Genomic DNA, 26,103 nt, shown 5'->3' with positions numbered 1-26,103 from the left:
GTATGGGGAGGAGGGCGACCTGATGGGCTGCGGGGTGTATGGGGAGGAGGGCGACCTGATGGGCTGCGGGGTGTATGGGGAGGAGGGCGACCTGATGGGCTGCGGGGTGTATGGGGAGGAGGGCGACCTGATGGGCTGCGGGGTGTATGGGGAGGAGGGCGACCTGATGGGCTGCGGGGTGTATGGGGAGGAGGGCGACCTGATGGGCTGCGGGGTGTATGGGGAGGAGGGCGACCTGATGGGCTGCGGGGTGTATGGGGAGGAGGGCGACCTGATGGGCTGCGGGGTGTATGGGGAGGAGGGCGACCTGATTGTCAGAAACACCGCACTGCACTTGCTCACTGAGCCAGTGCGTGTGTCCTGAGAACAAAAACAGTGCTCAAAGAAACCTGTGGAGCGGGCAGCAGCGGTGACGATGCATGCTCCAGGACCTGAAGCATGTGACTGCTGGGGGGGTGGCCTAAGCTCCACAGAGCTAGGAGCTGCAGGGAAACTCCTAGAAAGGTAACTACAGGACAATGTTACCAAGGGGCATAGACAGAGACAGAAACCAGATCAAGCCGGGTCAAAGCACGAGATAGCTGGACAGTACCAAAGGGTTAGACAGAGCGAATAGTCAGGACGTAGCAATAGATCAGAAAACCAGAACGGGCAATGGACGGTACAATAGGGACAACCTGCAACAGAGTAACAGTAGCCAAGCCAGGAGATCAGAACCAGAGAAGACAATAGTACAAAAACGAGAGACGGAGTACAGAGTGAGGGAAAAGGCCGGGTCATACGTGGGAATCAAACAAGCAATGCATAATACACGCACACCAGGGGGGGGTCGGTCAGACACACAGCCAGAATAACAGTATAGCTGACAGAGAATGCTAGTCTGGAGTGAGTATAAATACCCCTCCCAGATCCAAAGAGAGGCCGGCAAAAGTTAACCCTGTGAGAACAGGACATTAACCGTTCCTAACCATGACACTGATGGGCTGCGGGGTGTATGGGGAGGAGGGCGACCTGATGGGCTGCGGGATGTATGGGGAGGAGGCGCGATGTATGGGGAGGAGGGTGACCTCATGGGCTGCGGGATGTATGGGGAGGAGGGTGACCTCATGGGCTGCGGGATGTATGGGGAGGAGGGCGACCTCATGGGCTGCGGGATGTATGGGGAGGAGGGCGACCTCATGGGCTGCGGGATGTATGGGGAGGAGGGCGACCTCATGGGCTGCGGGATGTATGGGGAGGAGGGCGACCTCATGGGCTGCGGGATGTATGGGGAGGAGGGCGACCTCATGGGCTGCGGAATGTATGGGGAGGAGGGCGACCTCATGGGCTGCGGGATGTATGGGGAGGAGGGCGACCTCATGGGCTGCGGGATGTATGGGGAGGAGGGCGACCTCATGGGCTGCGGGGCACAGTCTGCCATCATGCGACACACTCGCATACACATTTTTATATGCATACACACATGGTCAAAATTGTTGGTACCCCTCGTTAATGACATAAAAACCCACAATGGTCACAGAAATAACTTGAATCTGACAAAAGTAATAATAAATAAAAAGTCTATGATGATGAACAAACGAAAGTCAGACATTGCTTTTCAACCATGCTTCCACAGAATTATGAAAAAAAAATAAATAAATAAAACTCATGAAATAGGCCTGGACAGAAATGATGGTACCCCCAAAAATAATGTGACAAAAGAAACATGTTAAGGCTGGTTTCACATTAGCGTTGAAACAACACTGCGTCGGTAACATGTTTCATTTCGGCGCGCACGGCGCACCGTCAAAAGTGCGCAGCACGCTACTTTCACACTGGCAGCGCATGATCTGCGCACCCTATGCTAAAGATAGGGTGCGCCGATCGCATGCGTGCAAATGCGATAGTAGGCGGTGATCCCGGATGGGGCGGGCAGGGAGCCGGATCGGGGCGGGGCTTACCGACGCAGTGCGCAGCGTTGTTTCAACGCTAATGTGAAACCAGCCTTAATCAAGGTGTGTCCACTAATTAGCATCACAGGTGTCTACAATCTTGGAATCAGTGAGTGGGCCTGTATAGAGGACTACAGATACTGCTATTTGGTGACATGGTGTGTATCACACTCAACATGGACCAGAGGCAGCGAACGAGATCAGAAAGAAAATTATAGACAAGCATGTTAAAGGTAAAAGTTATAAGACCATCTCAAGCAGCTTGATGTTCCTGTAACTACAGTTGCACATATTATTCAGAAAATTAAGCTCCATGGGACTGTAGCCAATTCCTGGATGTGGCCGCAGGAGGAAAATTGATAACAAATCAAAGAGACGGATAATACGAATGGTAACAAAAGAGCCCAGAAAAACTTCTAAACAGATTAAAGGTGAACTTCAAGCTCAAGGAACATCAGTGTCAGATCGCACCATCTATCGAATGAGCCAAAGTGGACTTCATGGGAGACGACCAAGGAGTTCACCATTGTTGGAAAAAAAAATCATAAAAAGGCCAGACTGGAATTTGCCAAACTACATGTCGACAAGCCACAAAGCTTCTGAGAGAATGTCCTATGTACAGATGAGACAAAAATGGGACTTTTTGGCAAAGCACATCAGCTCTATGTTCACAGATGGAAAAATGAAGCCTATCAAGGAAAGAACACTGTCCCTACTGTCAAACATGGAGGAGGCTCTGTTATGTTCTGGGACTGCTTGCTGCATCTGGCACAGGGTGTCTAGAATCTGTGCAGGGTACAATGAAATCTCAAGACTATCAAGGGATTCTAGAGAGAAATATGCTGCCCAGTGTCAGAAAGCTTGGTCTCAGTCACAGGTCAAGGGTCTTGCAACAGGATAATGACCCAAAACACACAGCTAAAAACACCCAAGAATGGCTAAGAGGAAAACATTGGACTATTCTGAAGTGGCCTTCTATGAGCCCTGACCTAAATCCTATTGAGCATCTTTGGAAAGAGCTGAAACATGCCGTCTGGAAAAGGCAACCTTCAAACACGAGACAACTGGAGCAGATTGCTCTCGAGGAATGGACCAAAATACCTGTCAAGAGGGTGCAGAAGTCTCATTGACAGTTACAGGAATCGTGTGATTGCCTCAAAAGGTTGTGCAACAAAACATAAAGTTAAGGGTGCCATCATTTCATGAGTTATATTATTTGTTTTTATTTTTTTTTTTCAATTCTGTGGAAGCATAGTTGAAAAGCAGTGCCTGACTTTGACTTTCACTTGTTCATTTTCCTAGGTTTTTGATTTATTTTGTCAGATTCAAGTTATTTCTGTGACCATTGTGGGTTTTTCTATCATTAACCCCTTTCTGACAATTGACGTACTATCCCATCCACGGGACCCGGGCCCCTATGACGGACATCACGATCAGCGGCGCTCCTGGGGGGGGGGGCGCCGCTGATCGCAGCCAGGTGTCAGCTGATTATCACAGCTGACACCCGGCACTATGTGTCAGGGGCAGTCACGGACCGCCTCCGGCACGTTAACCCCTGACACACTGCGATCAAACACGACCTCACTGTATCGGGGGTTTAGAGAAGCATCGGCAGGAAGGGGCTCCCTCCGTGCTTCCCTGAAACCCCCACAGCAGCGCGATGTACAGCGCTGCTGCTGGGGCCTCCTTCCCTGCAGGTCCCCGAATCCAATATGGCCGCGGGGGCCTGCAGGGAGGCGGCTTCCTCAGTGCCTGCAGAGCGCAGGGCTGAGGAAAGCCTGTGCAGCGCCTGTCAGATCGCTGATCTGTCACAGCTCTGTGTGACGTGTCAGATCAGCGATCTGACACATGACAGTGATGTCCGCCCCCCCCCCCCCCCCCCCCCCGGGACAATGTAATAAAGTTAAAAAAAAAAAAGTGTAAAAATTATTTATAAAAAAAAAAAAAAAAAATCGCTAAATAAAAAAAAAAACCTAATAAATTCGTTTTTTGGAAATAAAAAAAACAAAACAAAGTACACATTTAGTATCGCCGCGTCCGTAACGACCCGCCCTATAAAACTGTCCCCTTAGTTAACCCCTTTAGCGAACCCCTTAAAAATTAAAAATAAAAATCAAAGCAAAAAACAATCCTTTATTATCATACCGCCAAACAAAAAGTGCAATAATGCGCGATCAAATAGACGCATATAAATAACCATGGTACCGCTGAAAACGTCATCTTGTCCCGCAAAAAACGAGCCGCCATACAGCGTTATCAGCGAAAAAATAAAAAAGTTATAGCTCGCAGAATAAAGATGCAAAATTTTTTTTAGATAAAATTGTTTTCATTGCATAAAAGTGCCAAAACATAAAAAAAAGACATAAATGAGGTATCGCTGTAACCGTACTGACCCGAAGAATAAAAGGGCTTTATCAATTTTACCGCACGCGGAACGGTGTAAACGCACCCCCCAAAAGAAATTCATTAAACGCCGGTTTTTGTTCATTCTGCATCCCAAAAATCAGAATAAAAAGCAATCAAAAAATGTCACGTGCCCGAAAATGGTACCAATAAAAACGTCAACTCGTCCTGCAAAAAATAAGAACTCACATGACTCGGTGGGTCAAAATATGGAAAAATTATAGTTCTCAAAATGTGGTGATGCAAAAACTATTTTTACAATAAAAAGCGTCTTTTAGCGTGCGACAGCTGCCAAACATAAAAACCGCCATAAATAGTAAATCAAACCCCCAGTTATGACCCCCTTAGGCTAATTTCACACTTGCTTTTTTTTGCAGCGCGTTTTTCCCGCAAAAAAACGCATTGAAAAAACGCATACAAAAGCATACAACTGCTGCGTTTTTTTCAAGCATTTTTATGAGCATGCATGAAAAAAACGCAGCGTTTGTATGCGTTTTTAGTGCGTTTTTACCGCGTTTGCGTTTTTTCCAACATTAGGTGGCCCCTCACACTAACCCAAACCATGACTTTACTAACCCTGACCCTAACCCTTAACCAAACCATACTTAACCCTGACCCTAACCCTGACCCTAACCCTTAACCAAACCATACTTAACCCTAACCCAAACCCTAACTAGCCCTGACCCTAACCCTGACCCTAACCCTTAACCAAACCATACTTAACCCTAACCCTGACCCTAACCCTGACCCTAACCCTTAACCAAACCATACTTAACCCTAACCCTGACCCTAACCCTTAACCAAACCATACTTAACCCTAACCCCAACCCTGACCCTGACCCTAACCCTAAACCCCCTTAACTAACCCTAACTCTAACCCAAACCCCTAAATTCCATGGTTAACAAAAAAAAACGCATGTGCAAAAAAACGCATACATGAGCATGCCAGTGTGCATGTATGCGCATCCATAGGCTATAATGGCCATTTTTAGCGCAAAACGTGCGCATATGTGCGCATGCGCTTTTTTGCAGGGCCAAAAAATGCAACATGCTGCGTCTGGAAAATACAAACGCACACCCCAAAAAAACGCAGCGCATGAAAATCGCATACATGCGCTTACCAGCTCGCAGGTATGCGCACCCATGTTAAATATAGGGGGAAAAACGCATGCGCACGTATGCGTTTTTTTCCAGCGCAAAAAAACGCAAATGTGAAACCAGCCTTACTTAGGGAAAAATAATAAAATTAAAAAAATGTATTAATGTCCATTTTCTCATTAGGGTTAGGGCTGAGATTAGGGTTAGGGGTGTGTTGGGGTTAGGTTTGGCATTAGAATTGGGGCGGTTTCCACTGTTTGGGCACATCAGGTGCTCTCCAAACGCAACATGGCGTCTGATCTCCATTGCAGCCAATTCTGCGTTGAAAAAGTCAAACGGTGCTCCTACCCTTCCAAGCTCTGCCATGCGCCCAAACAGTGTTTTACCCCCACATATGGTGTATCAGCCTACTCAAGACAAATTGCAAAACAACTTCTAGGGTCCAATTTCTCCTGTTACCCTTAGGAAAATAAAAAACTGGGGGCAAAAATATCATTCTTGTGAAAAAAATATGATTTTTATTTTCACGCCCGGGCGTTATAAACTTCTGTGAAGCACTGGAGGTTCAAAGTGCTCACCACTCATCTAGATAAGTTCCTTGGGGGGGTCTAGTTTCCAAAATGAGTTCACTTGTTGGGGGTTTCAACAGTTTAGGCACATCAGAGGCTCTCCAAACGCGACATGACACCCGCAGACCATTCCAGCAAACTCTGCATTCCAAAACGTCACTACTTCCCTTCCGAGCCCCGACGTGTGCCCGTACAGTAGTTTTCTCCCACATATGGGGTATCAGTGTACTCAGGATAAATTCTGGACAACAACTTTTGGGGTCCAATTTCTCCTGTTACCCTTTGGAAAATAAAAAAAATTGGGGACTAAATGATCATGTTTGTGGCAAAAAATGATTTTTTTTTTATTTTCACTTCCAGGCGTTATAAACTTCTGTGAAGCCCTTGGGGGTTCAAAGTGCTAGCCACACATCTAGATAAGTTCCTTGGGGGGTCTAATTTCCAAAATGGTGTCATTTGTGCGGGGTTTCCACTGTTTAGGCACATCAGGGGCTTTCCAAACGCGGCATGGCGTCCGATCCCAATTCCAGCCAAAAAAGTCGAATGGTGCTGCTTCCCTTCTGAGCTCTGCCATGCACCCAAATAGTGGTTTACCCCCACATGTGGGGTATCAGCATACTCAGGACAAATTGCACAATAACTTTTTGGGTCCTGTTACCCTTGGGAAAATAAAAATTCATTTTTGTGGAAAAAATATGATTTTTTTAATTGTACGGCTGTACGTTATAAACTTCTTTGAAGCCCTTGGGGGTTCAAAGTTCTCACCGCAGATCTACATAAGTTCCTTGGGTGTCTAGTTTCCAAAATGGGGCTCTTGGGGGGGGTTTCCACTATTTTGGCACATCAGGGCCTCTCCAATCGTGACATGGCGTCCGATTGAATTCCAGCCAATTTTGCATTGAAAAAGTCAAACAGCGCTCCTTCCCTTCTAAGGTCTGCCATGCGCCGAAACAGTAGTCCCCCCCCCCCCCGACATATCGGGTATCGGCGTACTCAGGTCAAATTGCGTAATAGCTTTTGCAGTCCAATTTTTCCTGTTACCCTTGGTAAAATAAAAAAAATTGGACCTGAAGTAATTTTTTTTTTTTTTTAAACATTCAAAAAATTCCGGGTTAATAATCTTCTTGAATGTGGTTTTGAGCACCTTGAGGGGTGCAGTTTTTAGAATGCTGTCACTTTTGGGTATTTTCTATCATACAGACCCCTCAAAGTGACTTAAAATGTGATGTGGTCCGTAAAAAATAAAATGGTGTTGCAAAAATGAGAAATCGCTGGTCAAGTTTTTTAACCCTTATAACGTCCTAACGAAAGAGAAAATTTTGGTTCCAAAATTGTGCTGATGAATAAACACATGTTGGAAATGATACTTAAGTTTTTTTGTGTGCCATATCTCTGTGATTTAAGGGCATAAAAATTCAAAGTTGGAAAATTGCGAAATTTACCTCATAAAGGGACAGTGGTCAAAATTGTAAAAATTGGCCCGGTCATGAACGTGCAAACCACCCTTGGGGGGGTAAAGGGGTTAAATGAGGGGCACCAAGAATTTTGAACACGTGTGTACACACAGCCCCGTTCTCTGCCACCCGCTACTGTTTGGGGTGGTCTCCTTAGACAGATGGTTTGCAGGACGCCTGCAGCGAGCACATGACAATCCTTTTTCCTGGATGAGATGATTATTTTTTTTTTTATTTATTTTTTTTTTTTTTTTACATGCGCATATAACGGGGAAAAAAATCTATATATATAAAAATGAGTGTGTGTGTGTGTGTGTCAGCCACGCCCACTCCACATAGCCCCACCCAATCACTAAGCATCTTTCATTTCACCAGAGTTGTTTAAAAGAAGCTGGGCTGTGATTGGTTGCTATGAGCAACAGTTTTCCCACTCCACAACACCTCAGCACACACTGACTGGGTGGGAGAAATCTTGCATCCCTGGGAACATAAGCTCCCTGCCATTCTCTGCCCACCAGAAAGGAGCAGAGAGCACATGACAGAAATGAGTCTCCCCCTCCCTGCCCATGTACCCATCACACATCCCTCCATCCCATAGGCACATCTTCCCTCTTAAAGGGATCCCCGGTATGGAATTTGGGGCAAATCCCTCAGCGCTCTGATTCTGACCCCAGGGTTCTATTAAAGGGATCTCCAGTATGGAAGTTGGGGCAAATCCCTCAGTGCTCTGGTTTTGACCCCAGGCCCCTCTTAAAGGGATCCCCGGTATAGAAGCTAGGACCGTACCACTCAGCTCTCTGGTTCTGACCCCAGGCCCCTCTTAAAGGGAACCCCGGTATGGAAGTGAGGGCAAATCCACTCTGCGCACTGGTTCTGGTCCAAGGCCTATCTTAAAGGGATCCCCGGTATGGAAGTCAGGACTGTTCCACTCGGCGCTCTGGTTCTGACCCCAGGATGATGGGATGATGTGGCATATTAGGGGTAGTAGTCCGGTAGCTCTGACTGACAGGATGATGTGGGATATTACGGGTAGTAGTCCGGTAGCTCTGACTGACGGGATGATGTGGGATATTAGGGGTAGTAGTCCGGTAGCTCTGACTGACAGGATGATGTGGGATATTAGGGGTAGTAGTCCGGTGGCTCTGGTTGACAGGATGATGTGGGATATTAGTGGTAGTAGTCCAGTGGCTCTGACTGACGGGACGATGTGGGATATTATAGTGAATGTGGCTATGCGGAGTGGGTGGGGCTCTACACTCAGCTATATATATATATATATATATATATATATATCATAATTTGTTATAACTAACCGTAGTTAGTTACTATGCCCAGGTAGCGCCGGGCTCTTCAGCTAGTAAAGTATAAAATCGAATAACGTCCTGTGTTAGGCCTCTTTCACACATCAGGTTTTCGCCGTCAGGCGCGATCCGGCGCTTTTGACAAAAACCGGATCCGGCATTGCATTTCCCCCCCATTGACTTGCATTAGAGCCGGATCGAGCCGGATGGCCATGCGTTTCATCCGGTTTTCGCCGGATCCGGCAATGCGTCGCCATCCGGCGTCTGGAAAAAACGGCTACTGTAACGTTTTTTGTCTCCGGCGAAAAAGCCGGACACGCCGGATCCGGCGTGTCCGGCTTTTACACACAATGAAAGCCTATGAGCGCCGCAATGCGCCTGATCCGGCGACAGCCGGATCCGGTGGCCGGATCCGTTTTTTTTGGTCTGAGCATGCTCAGTAGCTCTGCCCACAAGACATATATAAAAGCAAGACAGTGGGACCCTCAGCCACACCCAACATGCCACCCAAGACAGCAACCAGGCGCAGGAGAAGGCAGGAGACATCTGCAGCAGCACCATCAGCACCACCCCAATTGGAGCAGCATGCTGAGCAACGGGAGGGGAGTCCAGCAGCAGATGAGAGACGGTAATTATCAAATCCCCCATTCCTCCAAACTAGGGCCATGGAATATCAAGATATTCATTGGCCCTTTGTTTATCTTTATTCAACTGCCGCCCAATAGATGCAGCAGCAATGGCAGCAGCAGGAACACCACCCACAGCCATGCAGTCTGGCCAGCAGGAAGACAGCACATCTTCTTCTGGGAGCCCTCCCTCGCATCGTCAGCGTTTGACGGTAAGTTTTTATTTCCAAAATCCATCATCTCTGTAATATATGTCTATTCATTGCCTTTTATTTCAAAACAGGAATCACAAGATGAAGAGGAGCTCCCAGAAGAAGGAAGGGGTGGACAGACACCTGGAGTGGGCTCACAATTGGTAAGTTTTTTGCATCAAACGCAGAAACACAACATCAGACTACACACAACATATAGAAAACAATGTTCTGCAGACCACACACAGCAAACAAATGCCTACATCCAAAGACATAACATTTTTTGTTTTCTTCTCTAGTCTTCCCAATCTGGTGCTCGGCCAAGAGGTCCTCGCAGTGCCTTCCAGGGTCGTCGGCGACAGCAACGCGGCGGTCACCAGCGTGTAAGTATAAATATTTTTGCTTTGTTTTTTTGCACTTTTTATTTCATTTCTTTTGTGGAGGCTAATTATGTTATTTTTGTCTTTTTCTTTAACAGCCTTCACAGCGTGCTCCCGATGACGGTGAGGATGGAGGAATTGATGTGGACTACCTCATCGATCTTGTCAGAGAAAGGGAGCCGCTCTGGAATATGGCTGACTGCCGCCACGCTAACCTGATCGTTACCCGACGACTCTGGGAGGAAATCTGTTCGCTCCTTGTGGGCCGCTGGGAGGACCTCGATGCTCGGGCCCAGATTAAAGAGCGTAAGTATATACAGTACCGGTTGCTTGATGTAAACCAGTGTTTCCCGAACTCCAGTCCTCGTGGTCCCCACGGATCATGTGTTCAGGATTTCTATTTACTATGGAAATCCTGAAAACATGACCCCTGGGGACCATGAGGACTGGAGTTTGGGAAACACTGATGTTGTATACTAACCACTTTGTCCTTTCTCGTTTCAGGGAACAGAATTGTGAATCGGTGGCGGTCTGTGAGGGATCGTTTCAAGAAGGAGTTCAATAAAGAGATGCGGGCCCCGAGTGGATCTGGAGGACGCAGGAGCAAGTACAAGTACGCACAAGCCCTGTCGTTCCTCCGGGAAACAATGGTCACTAGAAGGTAAATATTACACACCACATGTGAAAAAAAATGTTAGATGTAACTTTTTTTTTTTTCAGCCAGGGCCATACCATGTCACTATTTTTATTGTTTTTTTTTTCTCTTTATTCCACAGCACGGTGAGCAGCACTCGGAAGCCTGCACGACTGGACCCTTCTGAGGCGATCCCTGAGGAGACCGGCACCGAGGGACACTTCGACCGCCCCGGTACATCTGCACCTTCCCAGCCTTCCCACACATTCGACCCATCTGTCCCATCCACCAGCACAGGAGCATCGTGGCCGCCTACATTACATGAAGATGCTGGTGAGGAGATCGCTTTCCCTTTACCCCACCCTTCTGCCCCTGCCACCTCTAGTACACCTGCGGGTACTGGGCGGCAGCGGCAGAGGGGTCAGGAAAAGACTTATGCGCCAGAGTTCTTGCATCTGAATGCATCTTTCCAGAACTGTCTAAAAGTCTTGTCAGAGCAAATCTCCGCAGGCTTTCAGCAGATCAACTCCAGCATTCTGGAGGTGAAGACACTTCTGCAAACCATGCATTCAGAAGCAAGATCTTCGCCAAACCACACCTTTTTCAGGTCTGTTGTGGAGCGCATGGAAACGCTATCTCCTACCCAGCAGATGCATGTAATGCATTCATGCCACGGTGCTCTCCAGCAAGTTACCTCCCAACCTCCTCCTCCCACCACAGTAGTTCCTCCACCTGCACCCCCTCCAGCCACTTTCCATCCTCCCCCTCCTATTACATCTGCACCCCCTCCAGCCACTTTCCATCCTCCCCCTCCTATTACATACCATCCACCTCCCCAGTACCAGCAACCTCCCCAGTACCAGCAACCTCCCCACTTCCAGCAACCTGCCCCGTACCAAACTCCTTCCCCATACAACTTGCCATAAACATCATCTGCTCCTACAGTCCCTGCCCAACCCTCCACTCCACCGCCCACCACCTCTTCTGCCTCCCACATGTCCACCCATTCTGTAGCTTTTTCCACACCATCACCTCTAACTGTTCCTTCCCCACCACGATCCCAATCCTCTCTCCACACTCCCAGTGTCGAAGTGTCCCGCAGCCCCTCCAGCAGTATTTCCACCCCACACTACACAGATTTATGATGTGTTTTGTAATAAAAATGCCCAGTTGGTTTCAAACCTTTATTAAAAAAGTTTTTTTAACTTTAAAAACAGTTTACAAAAAAAAAATATTTTAAATAAAAGTTAAATTATTGTTTACTCTGGTTGTCTGTCATTTCTTTCTGCGGCGAAATATGTTTTAAAAAAAAAAGGTTAAATACAGGGTATTTAAAAGGTAAAAAGGTATTCAAAACCAGGTATATAACTGTGGGTAAATTTTAGCTTTTTGCCACAGTTGTGTTCCTGGTTGTGTTTGAAGCAAAGTATTTCATCTAAAAAGTTGTGTTTATTGTTGGTGATTTCCTAACAATGTACACAACTTTTGTTAAAAGGTGAAATACTTTGCATAAAACACAACCAGGTACACACCTGTGGCCTAAAGCTAAAAATAGAGACCATGACAAGATAGCCAACTTTGGTTGGCAAAGGTATATACTGTTGGTACAGAAGGTACACAAGTTTGGTTAAGGGCACAAATCTTTCACACTCTGTCATCCTGCCAGTGTACTCTGCCTTGAGGTGACATAAAGTATAGTGCAAAATTGTCCCTCATTACTGAAACCGTCACAGAACTTCTAGTGGTAATGTCCTGGTAATCTTGCAAGGTGGTTTCTTCAGAGGTGTCCTCAATGGAAATGGGTTCCTTGCAGATAACAAAATTGTGGAGTACCACGCAAGCTTTGATCACCTCGTCCACAGTTTCTGTCTTGAGGTTGATCGCAGTCAATAGGACCCACCATTTGGCTGTCAGAATACCAAAGGTACATTCAACCATTCTTGCTCTTGTGAGGCGGTAATTAAAAATGCGTTTTGTTCTTGTCAATCCTCTGCTAGAGTATGGTTTCAAAAGGTGTTCTGACAGCTGGAAGGCTTCATCCCCTACACAGACAAATGGTATAGGTGGACCAGATGTTTGCGGCAGCGGTCTAGGGGGTGGGAACTGGAAGGTGTTTCCATACAGTTTACGCCCCATGGCAGTCAGTTTGAAAACTTGAGAGTCATTGGAGCGGCCATAGGCCCCAATATCAACAGCAATAAATTTGTATTCCGCGTCAGCGATGGCCATGAGGACAATTGAAAAATATTTCTTGTAATTGAAATATTCCGATCCCGATCCGGCTGGCTTTACAATGCGGATATGTTTCCCGTTCACAGCGCCCAAGCAGTTCGGAAACTGACATATCTGTTGAAACTTTTCTGAAATTTCAATCCACCTCTCTGTTGTGGGCTCTGGTAAAAACTGTTCAGCTTAGGAGTCCCACAGTGCACGGCATGTGTACTTCACTATTCCAGATATGGTGGAAATACCGAGTCTGTACTGGAAATGCAGTGACGAAAGGGATTCTCCAGTTGCAAGAAATCTGTGGGGAATTAAAAAACAATAAATTAGTTTTAAATCACAGCATTACATACCAAAACTCAGCTATAACACTTGGAGATACAAACTACCACCAACAAGATTGTAGTGAAAGTGTGCTCTGATGCGAGCATATCCAATAAATGTGGCTTACCTTAAAGTCACCATCAGACGCTCTGCGGGTGAAACAGAGAAGCGGCAATAGGTGTCCGATTTTCTTATGAGGTGTGCAATGCGCTCCACCAAGTAATCAAAATTCTCCATTTTCATCCGAACATATCCAAAAAATGTATCCGGGTTTCGTCGAAGGTCCATGCAGAGTGTAGAATAGACCCCACGCGTCATTCTCTTGGCTGTGATGGGGTGGATCCACAAACGTCGTCTACGATGCCTGATGCGCTGCTGTCTCGCTCTCTCCTTCTCCAGAACAATCACCCTCAAACGATTCGCCTCCGCTGTAAAATCCGCCAAATTCTTCAAAATATTTCCAATGACAACATCCATCTTCGCCAGTAACTTGCTCTTCTCTCCAACTTGCACTTTCTCCTCTACAACCTGTCAAAGAAGGGCTGTAGGAACACGCTATATATAGTTTTCCAGTAGCCAATCCCGTTCGGAAGGCCACAAGGGGTGTTTTTAAAAACCGGATCCGGCGTAATCCATAGAAAAACGGATAGAAAAACGGATGAACCGGATGAGACGGATCCGGTTTTGTCTGTCAAGAACAAGACGGATCCGGCAGAAAACCGGATCCGTCACATCCGCTTTTACAAAACATTTGCCGGATCCGGCGTTCCGGCACGACGCCGGATCGCGCCTGATGCCGAAAACCTGATGTGTGAAAGTAGCCTTAATTGTAATTAGTAAAAAAAAAATCCTATGTGATGTGTGTGGGATCCTATAGGTTATTTTGTCCACCTATACGTGTGAATAGGGAAGTCTAATCCACTATATGGGAGGTCCAGTGCCAGCCGTGGTTCTCTGTCTCCAGCAACACAGAGGCACAGAGCAAGGGTTAATAGGGGTTTGCTTTAATAATCACTGGAAGGATTCTCCTCGCAGGGAGCAAGAGGAGTTAACACAGATTTTAGGCTAACCAACGCAAAGAACAGATAAACTTAACACCTTAGTGACAGAGCCAATTTTTAGCATAACCCCTTAACATGTATAGACGTGCACAGTCCGTCATGGGCGGTTGTAACTTACCGCACCAGGACAGACTGTGCACATAATGCCTTTGAATTGTCACGCAGTGACAGTTCAGTGCCAACAGCTGTCTATTATAGCTGAGAGGCACGGTAAGGGGTGCAGGGACCCTTGCAGTTGGTCCCTGCACCCCGAGCGCAGTGATTGGTCAGTCAGATTGATTGACCAAACATAGCAGCGATCGGGCAGGAGATTTCTAAATTTCAGCATCTCCTGCCCGATCAATGCAGGAGCTCAGCGCTGCAGTGGCTGAGCTTCCTGCACTGACAGCCAGGAGCGGCGTCCAAAGGGGGAGGCAGAGGGTCGGGGACTCCCTCTACCTCAGATCGGCGTCCCCGCAATGTAATCGCTGGGCCCGATCTATGCCATGATCACCCGATCTGTGCCATGATGACAGCATGGTCTCAGCAGCTTTCAGCATAAGGAATAATACATTGCAGTGAAAGTCTCTAGGTAAAAAAACAAACATTTTTTAAAATATGTAAAAAAAAAAAATAATTTTAAAAAATCCCCTAAAGATTCCCCTTTAAAATACACATTTTTATGTAAAAAAATAAACAATTTCACATTCGGTATCGCCGCGTCCATAAAAATCCCATCTATAAAAGTGTCACCCTAGCTAACCCCTTCAGTGAACAACGTAAAAAAAAAAAAAGTAGCAAATTATACTTTTTTCAAGCGGTATCAAAATACCGCTTGGAAAAAGTGCAATAACACGCGATCAAAAAGACTGACATAAATAAACATGGTACCGCTGAAAACGTCATCTTGTCCCGCAAAAAACAAGTCGCCATACAGTTCCATCAGCGGAGTAATTATAGCTCGCAGAAAAAAGTGATGCAAAAATAATTATTTTTTCTGTAAAGGTTTTTATTGTCTAAAAAAAACCAAAAAAAAAACACCAAAACATAAAAAAAAGTATAAATGAGGTATCGCTGTAAACGTAGTGAGCGATACCGTCCGATACTTCAAAGTATCATATCGGATGGTATCGGCCGATCTTTAAAAAAAGTATCGGTATCGCCGATTCCGATACCGGAAGTCCCATTCAAGTCTATGGGACTTCCGGTATCGGAATAAGAAAAACCCTTTCCTGCCCTTGTACAGCCTCTCTGGGGTCTGTACGGGCCTTTCGGGGGGCTGTGCCGGCCTGCCAGGGGGTCTGTGCAGGCTCCGGTGGTCTGTGCCGGCCTGCCGGTGGTCTGTGCAGGCTCCGGGGGGCTGTGCCGGCCTGCCGGGGGGCTGTGCCGGCCTGCCGGGGGGCTGTGCAGGCTCCGGGGGGCTGTGCCGGCCTGCCGGGGGGCTGTGCCGGCCTGCCGGTGGTCTGTGCAGGCTCCGGGGGTCTGTGCAGGCATCGTCCGATGGGACTACAAGTCCCATCGGGCGATGCCTGCTACCATGACAGTGATTGACACATTAGCCAATGATGGGACAGTAGTAGTCCCATCATCCGGCTAATGTGTTAAATGAAAAAAAAAAAAAAAAAAATTACATGCTACATACATACAACATGCATACTACATACATGCTACATTCATACTACATACTACATACATGCTACATTCATACTACATAAATACTACATGCAACATACATACTACATATATACTACATGCATGCTACATACATACTGCATGCTACATACATACCACATATATACTACATACATACTACATGCATGCTACATGCTACATACATAACACATATATACTACATGCATGCTACATACATACTACATGCTACATACTACATATATACTACATGCATGCTACATACTACATGCTACATACATACTATATATACTACATGCATGCTACATACATACTGCATGCTACATGCATGCTACATACATACTACATACATACTACATGCTACATACATACTACATATATACTACATACATACTACATACATACTACATGCATGCTACATACATACCACATACATAACACATATATACTACATGCATGCTACATACATACTACATGCTACATACATACCATATACATACTACATGCATGCTACATACATACTACATGCATGCTACATACATACTACATGCTACATACATACTACATATATACTACATGCATGCTACATACATACTACATGCTACATACATACTACATATATACTACATGCATGCTACATACATACTACATGCTACATACATACCACATACATACTACATATATACTACATGCATGCTACATACATACTGCATGCTACATGCATGCTACATACATACTACATACATACTACATGCTACATACATACCACATATATACTACATACATACAATACATTCATACAATACATACATAGACATACAGTACATATAACATAGAGTAACATACTTACCAATACTTGTCACATTGTTCCCCGAAGCCATTGTCTTTTCCGGAATAAATATTAACATAACAAACCACAAAAATACTCACCCACGATCCGAAGCAGTCCACGAGTGTGTCCCACGACGATCTTGGGTAGAGAACTGCAGCATCAGCTGTTGCTGCCGTTCTCTACGGGCTGCAGGAATCCAATGACGGAAGGTAGGTATCCTTCCGCACTGTATTCCTCCGCCACTTAAAAAAAAAAAAAGTCCCTAGTCTCACTTTATGCCATTGCTGTGTGGGAAATTCCCACGCAGCAATGGCATAAAGTGAGACTAGGGACTTTTTTTTTTTTAAGTGGCGGAGGAATACAGTGCGGAAGGATACCTACCTTCCGTCATTGGATTCCTGCAGCCCGTAGAGAACGGCAGCATCATCTGATGCTGCAGTTCTCTACCCAAGATCGTCGTGGGACACACTCGTGGACTGCTTCGGATCGTGGGTGAGTATTTTTGTGGTTTATGTTAATATTTATTCCGGAAAAGACAATGGCTTCGGGGAACAATGTGACAAGTATTGGTAAGTATGTTACTCTATGTTATATGTACTGTATGTCTATGTATGTATTGTATGAATGTATTGTATGTATGTAGTATATATGTGGTATGTATGTAGCATGTAGTATGTATGTAGCATGCATGTAGCATGTAGTATGTATGTAGCATGCATGTAGTATATATGTAGTATGTATGTAGCATGCATGTAGTATATATGTAGCATGTATGTGGTATGTATGTAGCATGTAGTATGTATGTAGCATGCATGTAGTATATATGTAGTATGTATGTAGCATGTAGTATGTATGTGGTATGTATGTAGCATGTAGTATGTATGTAGCATGCATGTAGTATATATGTAGTATGTATGTAGCATGTAGTATGTATGTAGTATGTATGTAGTATGTATGTGGTATGTATGTAGCATGTAGTATGTATGTAGCATGCATGTAGTATATATGTAGTATGTAGTATGTATGTAGTATGTATGTGGTATGTATGTAGCATGTAGTATGTATGTAGCATGCATGTAGCATGCATGTAGTATGTATGTAGCATGCATGTAGTATGTAGCATGCATGTAGTATGTATGTAGTATGTATGTAGTATGTATGTAGCATGCAGTATGTATGTAGCATGTATGTAGTATGTATGTAGTATATATGTAGTATGTATGTAGCATGTAGTATGTATGTAGCATGCATGTAGTATATATGTAGTATGTATGTAGCATGCATGTAGTATGTATGTATGTAGTATGTATGTAGCATGCAGTATGTATGTAGCATGTATGTAGTATGTATGTAGTATATATGTAGTATGTATGTAGCATGTATGTAGTATGTATGTAGCATGTAGTATGTATGTAGCATGCATGTAGTATGTATGTAGCATGTAGTATGTATGTAGCATGCATGTAGTATGTATGTAGCATGTATGTAGTATGTATGTAGTATATATGTAGTATGTATGTAGCATGTAGTATGTATGTAGCATGCATGTAGTATGTATGTAGTATTTTTTTTTTATTTTTTTTTTTTTTATTTTTTTTAACATTTAACACATTAGCCGGATGATGGGACTACTACTGTCCCATCATTGGCTAATGTGTCAATCACTGTCATGGTAGCAGGCATCGCCCGATGGGACTTGTAGTCCCATCGGACGATGCTTGCACAGACCCCCGGACATCAGCACAGCCCCCCGGCAGGCCGGCACAGCCCCCCGGCAGGCCGGTACAGACCCCCACAGGGTGCACAGACCACCGGCAGGCCGGCACAGCCCCCCGGCAGGCCGGTACAGACCCCGGGCAGTCCACACAGCCCCCCGGCAGGCCGGCACAGCCCCCCGGCAGGCCGGCAGAGACCCCCGGAAGGCCCGAAATGACGGCGCATCATGATGCGCACACACCGCGCATCATGATGACGTCAGGCCGTCAATCAACTGAACTTCCGATTCCGATGCCGAATTCCGATATTGAAAAAATATCGGAAGTCGGTATCGGAATTCCGATACAGCAAGTATCGGCCGATACCCGATACTTGCGGTATCGGAATGCTCAACACTAGTAGTGACCCGAAGAATAAAGCTGCCATACTAATTTTACCACACGCGGAACGGAGGGAACAAAAACAATTCCTGAATTGCTATTTTTTTGTTCGTTCTGCCTACACAAAAATCGGAATAGAAAGCGATCAAAAAAAGTCATGTGCCCGAAAATGGTACCAATAAAAACATCTCGTTCCGCAAAAAACAAGCCCACACATGACTCTGTCGGCCAGAATACGGAAAAATTATAGCTCTCAAAATACGGCGATGCAAAAATTTCTTACAAAAAATTCTTCCAAAATAAAAGCGTCTTTTAGTGTGTGACAGAAACTAAACACGAAAAAAGTATATAAATCTGGTATCGCTGTAATCGCACCGACCCGAGGAATAAAGTCGCCTAATCACAATACCACACGAGGAAAGGCGTAAAAAATAAAACCAATTCTTCACCATTTGTGAATTCTGCCTCCCAAGGACCGCAGTAAGGTGATCACTGTGGTGTACCCCCACATATGGGGTATCAGCGCACTCAGGACAAATTGCACAACAACTTTGGGGTCCTATTTCTCCTGTTACTCTTGTGAAAATAAAAAATTGGGGGCAAAAAGTTCATTTTTGTGGAAAAAAATGATTTTTTTATTTTCACGGCTCTACGTTATAAAGTTCTGTGAAGCACTTGGGGGTTCAAAGTGCTCACCACACATCTAAATAAGCTCCTTGGAGGGGGGGGGTAGTTTCCAAAATGGGGTCACATATGGGGGGTTTCCACTGTTTAGGTACATCAGGGTCTCTCCAAACGCGACATGGCGTCCGATCTCAATTCCAGCCAATTTGACATCCAAAATCTCAAATGATGCTCCTTCCCTTCTGAGCACAAAAGATTGGTCTTCCTCCACTCATGGGGTATCAGTGTACTCAGGAGAAATTGCACAACAAATATAGAGGTTCATTTTCTCCTGAAACCCTTGAAAAGATAAAAAAAAATTGTGTCCAAATAAAAATTTTGGGGAAAAAAGTTACATTTTGTTGGAAAAATGAGAAATCGCTGGTCAACTTTTAACCTTTATAACTTCCTAACAAAAACAAACTTTGGTTCCAAAATTGTGCTGATGTAAAGTAGACATGTGGGAAATGTTATTTATGAACTATTTTGTGTGACACATCTCTCTGAATTAAGGGCATAAAAACTAAAAGTTTGAAAACTGCAAAATTTTAAAAAATTTGCCATATTTCTGTTATTTTCATAAATAAATACGTCATATCGAAGAAATTTTACCATTAACGTGAAGTACAATATGTCACGAGAAAGCATTCTCAGCAGCAGGATCCGTTGAAGTGTTCCAGAGCTAAAGTCACCGTGGTCCGATCTTAAAATTAAGGCCTGGTCATTAACCTACAAAGTGGCTTGGTCCTTAAGGGGTTAATGACCAGGCCAATTTTTACAATTTTGACCACTATCACTTTATGAGGTAATAACTCTGGAACGCTTTAAAGGATCCCACTGATTCTGAGATGGTGTTTTTGTTTTTTTTTTGTTTTTTTTCGTGACATATTGTACTGGTAAAAATTCTTCGATATGATTTGCGTTTTATGAAAAAAACGGAACTATGGCAAAAAAATTTAAAATTTTGCAACTTTAAAACTTTTGTTTTTTATGCCCTTAAATCAGAGAATTATGTCACACAAAATAGTTAATAAATAACATTTCCCACATGATTACATCAGCACAATTTTGGAAACCAATTTTTTTTTTTCTGTTAGGAAGTTATAAGGGTTGAAAATTTACCAGCGATTTCTCGTTTTTACACCAAAATTGGCAAAACTATTTTTTTAGGGACCACATCACATTTACATGACAGAAAATACACAAAGTGACACCATTTTAAAAACTGCACCCCTCAAGGTGCTCAAAACCACATTCAAAAAGTTTATTAACCATGTGGGTGCTTCACAGAAACTAAAGCAATGTATAAGGAAAACATTTAACTTTTTTTAAAAAAAATTTTACTTCAGACCCAAATTTTTTTATTTTCAAAAGTGTAAAAAGAGAAAATGAACCACAATATTTGTTGTGCAATTTCTCCTGAATATGCCAATACCCCATATGTGTGGGGGAACCACTGTTTAGGCACACGTCAGGGCTCGGAAGGGAAGTAGTGACGTTTTGAAATGCAGACTTTGATGGAATGGTCTGCGGGCGTCATGTTGCGTTTGCAGAAGCCTTGATGTGCCTAAACTGTAGAAACCCCCCACAAGTGGCCTCATTTTTTTAAACTAGACCCCCCCACCAAGGAGCTTATATAGATATGTGGTGAGAACTTTGAACCCCCAAGTGCTTCACAGATGTTTATAACGAAGAGCTGTGAAAATAAAAAAATCATTTTTTCCACAAAAATGATTTTTTTTTTTTTAGCCCCCAATTTTTTATTTCCCCAAGGGTAATAGGAGAAATTAGACCCCAAAAGTTGTTGTGCAACTTGTCCTGAGTACGCTGATGCCCCATATGTGGGGGTAAACCACTGTTTGGGCGAACTGCAGAGCTCAGAAGAGAGGGAGCACCGTTTGACTTTTTGAACGCAAAATTGGCTGGAATCAATGGTGACACCATGTCGCGTTTGGAGACCCCCCTGATGTACCCAAACAGTGGAAACCTCCCAATTCTAACTCCAACCATAATCCTAACCCCAACACACCCCCAACCCTAATCACAACTCTAACCCCAACACACCTCTAACCCTAATCCCAACCATAACCCTAACCACAAACCTAGCCCTAACTTTAGCCCAACCCACTTTAGCATAACTCTAACCCTAATGGGAAAATGGAAATAAATATATTTTCTTTTTTTTATTATTATTTTTTCCCTAACTAAGGGGGTGATAAAGGGTTTGATCACTGTGATAGGGTCCATCACAGTGACCAAAATGAACCAATAGGCAAAATCTCCCTGTTGTTGCGATCACAACACCAGGGTTGGTAAAAACCGACCCGAATCATGTTCTCTGGGGTCTCTGCAACGCCCAGCAGCCAAGACCCCGGAGAAATTCTGACTCTGGCGGACGCTATACACTTTTTCCTCTTTTTCTGTGGTTTATGTACCCTTAACTGACGCCGTTAAAAGCCGTATCTGCGGTCGTAAAGGGGTTAAAGCCACAGTCTAGGCATTTAACTGTTTCACTTTTCAGGAGTCCATGGTTGTTCACTTTTCCAAAGATGAAAGTAGGCAGCAAACTGATGCCGGTGTTGCGATCTTCAGGCTTCCCCGCCGAACAGATCGGTATGTACTCTTCTGGCGGCAACGGACAGTCTCTGGTCTGACCCATTGAGCTCATAGTACATCACACTGCTCAGTAGCCGGGAGTCTTTCACCACAATCTCTCATAGGGCAGGGTCAAACAGCCGTATAACTCATGCGAAAATCGCATCGCACTGCACGTACCGGCCCGGGACCTCTCCTGACCTGAGCAAGACAGCGTGATGGATTACTATGCAGCTCTCAAGCTCAGGTCAGGAGAGCCGACAGCCAGTACGAGGTTTACGATGCGATTTTCGCACGAGTTATATGGCCGTCTGACCCTGCCCATACGGTGTCATCTGCAGACGGGAGCTCCGCACAACACTCTCCCGCTCGGCATGCTCTGCAATCGGGAGTCCCGCACAACATTCTCCCACACGGTCCTGTCTGCGCTCGTCCCCTCTCACCAGTGCGCGGACTAACTCTCCCCGTGGCACGCTGCAGGTCCCTGCCCTTTTGCTTCTGCGGTGGGAACTCTGTCTTCCCACGCAAAAAGTCCTGTCTCCCTCTCGCTTACCACGCCTCTCCTCATCAGGTTATGGGTCCTCTCCGTCTTCAGTTTCCTTCCCCCTTGCAACAAGAGACACGGCCCCAGCAGTTCCGGACCTGGTGCTCTGTCAGCACCCACAGCCCAGTCTTCTTCCTTACAATGCAGTGACCCCTAATTTTTGCATCTGTGTCCTGGCAGCCATCACATGATCCGAGTGCTCTTCACACCCTGAGGAAGTATCTCGAATTTAAAGCTGGTACCAATGTATGATGACCTCTCTACAATGGCAAGCGAGACCTTAGCTCCTCTCTGTTTGTTACTGCCCCCCATAGCTCCAGGCCCCTAATGGGTCATTGTGCACATGTGTAATGATTGGGGGCCACCAGGCATCTTGTCATGTGACCCGTGTGGCTCCTACCCAGTCACGTCCTCTTTGCCTTGGGGATGAATGCTTGTAACTAGAGATGAGCAAATCTGTTCACAGAACCCTTGTCTATCGGCCACGTTCATAGTCCCTTCCTACCACATGAAAGCCTTGCAAACCGCCTACTTGCCGGTGTCCCTGGCATTTTTTCTGACTTGTAGGTCCAACATGACGTCATGCCGCACCACGCGGTATTGATCACAGCGCTCTGGAGCTACAAATCAGAAGAGTCTACGCAAAGCCTGGTGCAAAAGAGGATGTGGAAACTGATACATCCACATGGCTGCCACCATTGTGAGCTCTCTGGGCACGGATATCACCACTGTCTGTGGTTTACACACTGACACTATGGGCAGCCAGCGGCCTGGAACTGGTGGGGGGGTGCATTAAAAAAATGAGGGTGTTGGAGTCGTTTCTGCCAATGTAAGGGGTTTTCATCAGAAAGTAGCCAACCCTTCCCTAACAAGGCTGTGTTTTATATTATTGTTCTGGAGGCCGAGCTTTATCAGAGCTTGTTTCTGTGGAATGAGATGACGTTCTGAAGGACTCCATCCCCATAGCCATATGAGGCTTTGCAGGTCCAATTGTACCTTTCAATGACACTATTAATTTTATCATGTGATGTACTGTAAAGCAGGAAAAAAATTTCAAGTACATTGAAATTGCAAAAAAAAGTGCAATTTTACAATTGTTTTTTAGTTTGTTTTTTTTTATTTACCATGTTCACTATATGATAAAACTGACCAGGCAATATGATTCTCCAGGTCAGTACATGTACGGAGATAACTTATAGTCTGGTGCTTAAATTTATTTCTTGTTACGCCGTTTACTGATCGGATTAATTTATTTTGTATTTTGATAGATCAGACTTTTACGAATGCGGTGATACCAAATATGTGTATTTTTAATGAGGCAAAAAAGGAGTAATTTAAACTTTTACCTTATTTTTAGAACTTTTTACTGGCTTAATAGTCCCCTTAGGTGACTTGAAGCTGCGATCGTCCGATCGCTTGCACTATACATGGCAGGGCATCAACACTACTATGTTTAGAGAAAATCAGGATCTCCTATGAACACGGGCCTCGTGTTGGCTTTCATTTTAATGACAGGCATAGGGGTCTTCAGCAGACACCCGGCTGTCATGGCAGCTTAGTAGCACCCCACGATCACGTCACAGGCGCGCCGATCGGTGGGATTGTATATTATGAGGAGGTATTGGGCTGCAGAGGACCCTCATATTCTTACAAAGGGGCCCTTGTCTGTCCACCACTGACTATACCGCACCCATGTATGACAGTACAAATTAAGATGTCGACCATTGACTGATTTCCGGCTTCCTTTTTCTTGTAGAAACGGGCATATAAGAGTTATCTGAAGGCTCTCCCAGGACTGAAACGTCTTGGCATTACCTCTGTGCTATTAAGGAAAACCGTCGGCTCCCTGGAACTTGCAAGTGGAATAGTCCTGACTTTGGTCCCTGGACGTCCTAAAGATGTCGCCAACTTTGTCCTTCTTCTTCTAGTCCTCATTGTTCTCTTCTTCCACCAGCTTGTTGGAGATCCCTTGAAACGTTATGCCCACGCGCTTGTTTTTGGGATTCTCCTCACTTGTCGCCTGCTTGTTTCACGCCAACCCGAAGAGGAATCGCGTAACAAGAAGGTGACACATGGTGAAAACGGGGCCATCCCTCGGGACCCCAAGAAGATCAAGGTTTCTTAACCACAAGATTGGTTTTCTTCACAACACAGTTTATAAGGATTCCTTGGAGTTGTTTTATAATATTCCATTTGACCTCATATTATTAAGTAATTTTAAAGTAACTTTGTATTCAGTACCTCAGGAAAGTCTCTGGGAAAATGGGCTGGAGACATGCTGAATATTAGCAATGTAGTGTGCGAGCTGGAACACAGGAACGTCAACAACGGGCAAGCTTCTGCCAGCAAGTAATGACAGCCGGAACAGATGTGGACGGGAGTCTGCGTTACGATGATGTGCTGACGCGATCCTGACGATGGATTACAATTCTGTCCATTTCTATTATCATTCACAAGGATGTTAAAAATCACTGGACATTAAACCATAGCTGGTCCACTCTGTCCTATTATCCATTCATGTATGGCACAGATGCAACAACAATAAAGACAAAGAGTGAAATCCAGAATTGTGTCTGCGTTATTGTGAATTTTTAGTTATCTTCTATTTATTTCTCTTTCTGACATATGACATTCACAACTAGGCCCACGATTTTGAGAACATCAAAGACTGGAGAAAAATGGGTTAATTCTGCGCTGCCAGTCGATGAATGATGAACAGGAGTCAGAGATCCAGGAATCAACATGGTTTGTCCTGAAGAAGTTTGAGACCTCAAAACACGTTCATCATTCATCGACTGGCTGCTCAGAATTAACACTTTTTTTTTCTCCAGGCTCAAAGGTGAGGTTGTAGAAGACAGTTCATGTCCGGGGTCATACACCATGACAAAACTGGTTAAACTAACAAGACACAAGGTAGTTATATTTCATCAGCAAGGTCTTTCTCTCTGAAAGATTTCAAAGCAGACTGGGGTTTCAAAATGTATTGTTCAAGAAGCACCAAGAAAGGGGCAATATTGAGGACCGTAGGCACGGTGGTCTGTCATGGACCCCATTAATCCTGACAATCTCCATTTGCTGAAATGCATGCCCTGACCTGCAAAGACCCTCCACCATGTTTCACTGCTGCCTGTAGACACTCATTATCAGAGCATCTCCTGCCATTTTTCTGCACCCCAGTTCCTATGTTTTTATGTATAGTTGAGTTGCTTAGTCTTGTTTCCATGTTGATGTTATGGATTCTTGGCAGCAATTCTTCCATGAAGGCGGTTTCTGGTCGAATGTCTCCACATAGTAGATGGCTTAGCTGAGTCCCTTTGGTTGCTGCCAGTTCTGAGATGAGGTCACTGCTGGACATCTCTTGATTTCATAGGGAAGTAAGCACGATGTGTCTTTCATCTGCTGCACTAAGTTTCTTTGGCCGATCACTGCGTCTACAGTTCTCAATGTTGCCCATTTCTTGGTGCTTCTTCAAAAGAGCTGGAACAGTACATCTTGAATGCCCTGTCTGCTTTGAGACCTTTGCCTGGGAGACTTTTCTGTTGCAGTATA

At 44.9% G+C, this 26,103-nt stretch overlaps 1 protein-coding gene across 1 annotated transcript in view; it reads left to right on the top strand.

The window, feature by feature from the left end:
* The window catches only part of TMEM35A (transmembrane protein 35A), a 32,991-nt gene extending 7,870 nt beyond the window's left edge, over window positions 1-25,121 (top strand). Inside the window, exon 2 of the mRNA XM_073573090.1 lies at window positions 24,311-25,121. Coding sequence (XP_073429191.1) covers window positions 24,311-24,679 — 369 coding nt within the window. The 3' untranslated portion in view covers window positions 24,680-25,121. The remainder of the gene's footprint in view (window positions 1-24,310) is intronic.
* The last annotated feature ends 982 nt before the right edge of the window (window positions 25,122-26,103 follow it).

The sequence above is a fragment of the Dendrobates tinctorius genome, unplaced genomic scaffold (assembly GCF_039654945.1).
Source record: "Dendrobates tinctorius isolate UK_male_01 unplaced genomic scaffold, ASM3965494v1 ptg000034l, whole genome shotgun sequence".
In the NCBI taxonomy this organism is placed as follows: domain Eukaryota; kingdom Metazoa; phylum Chordata; class Amphibia; order Anura; family Dendrobatidae; genus Dendrobates; species Dendrobates tinctorius.
This window is presented reverse-complemented; position numbering and strand designations above follow the sequence as displayed.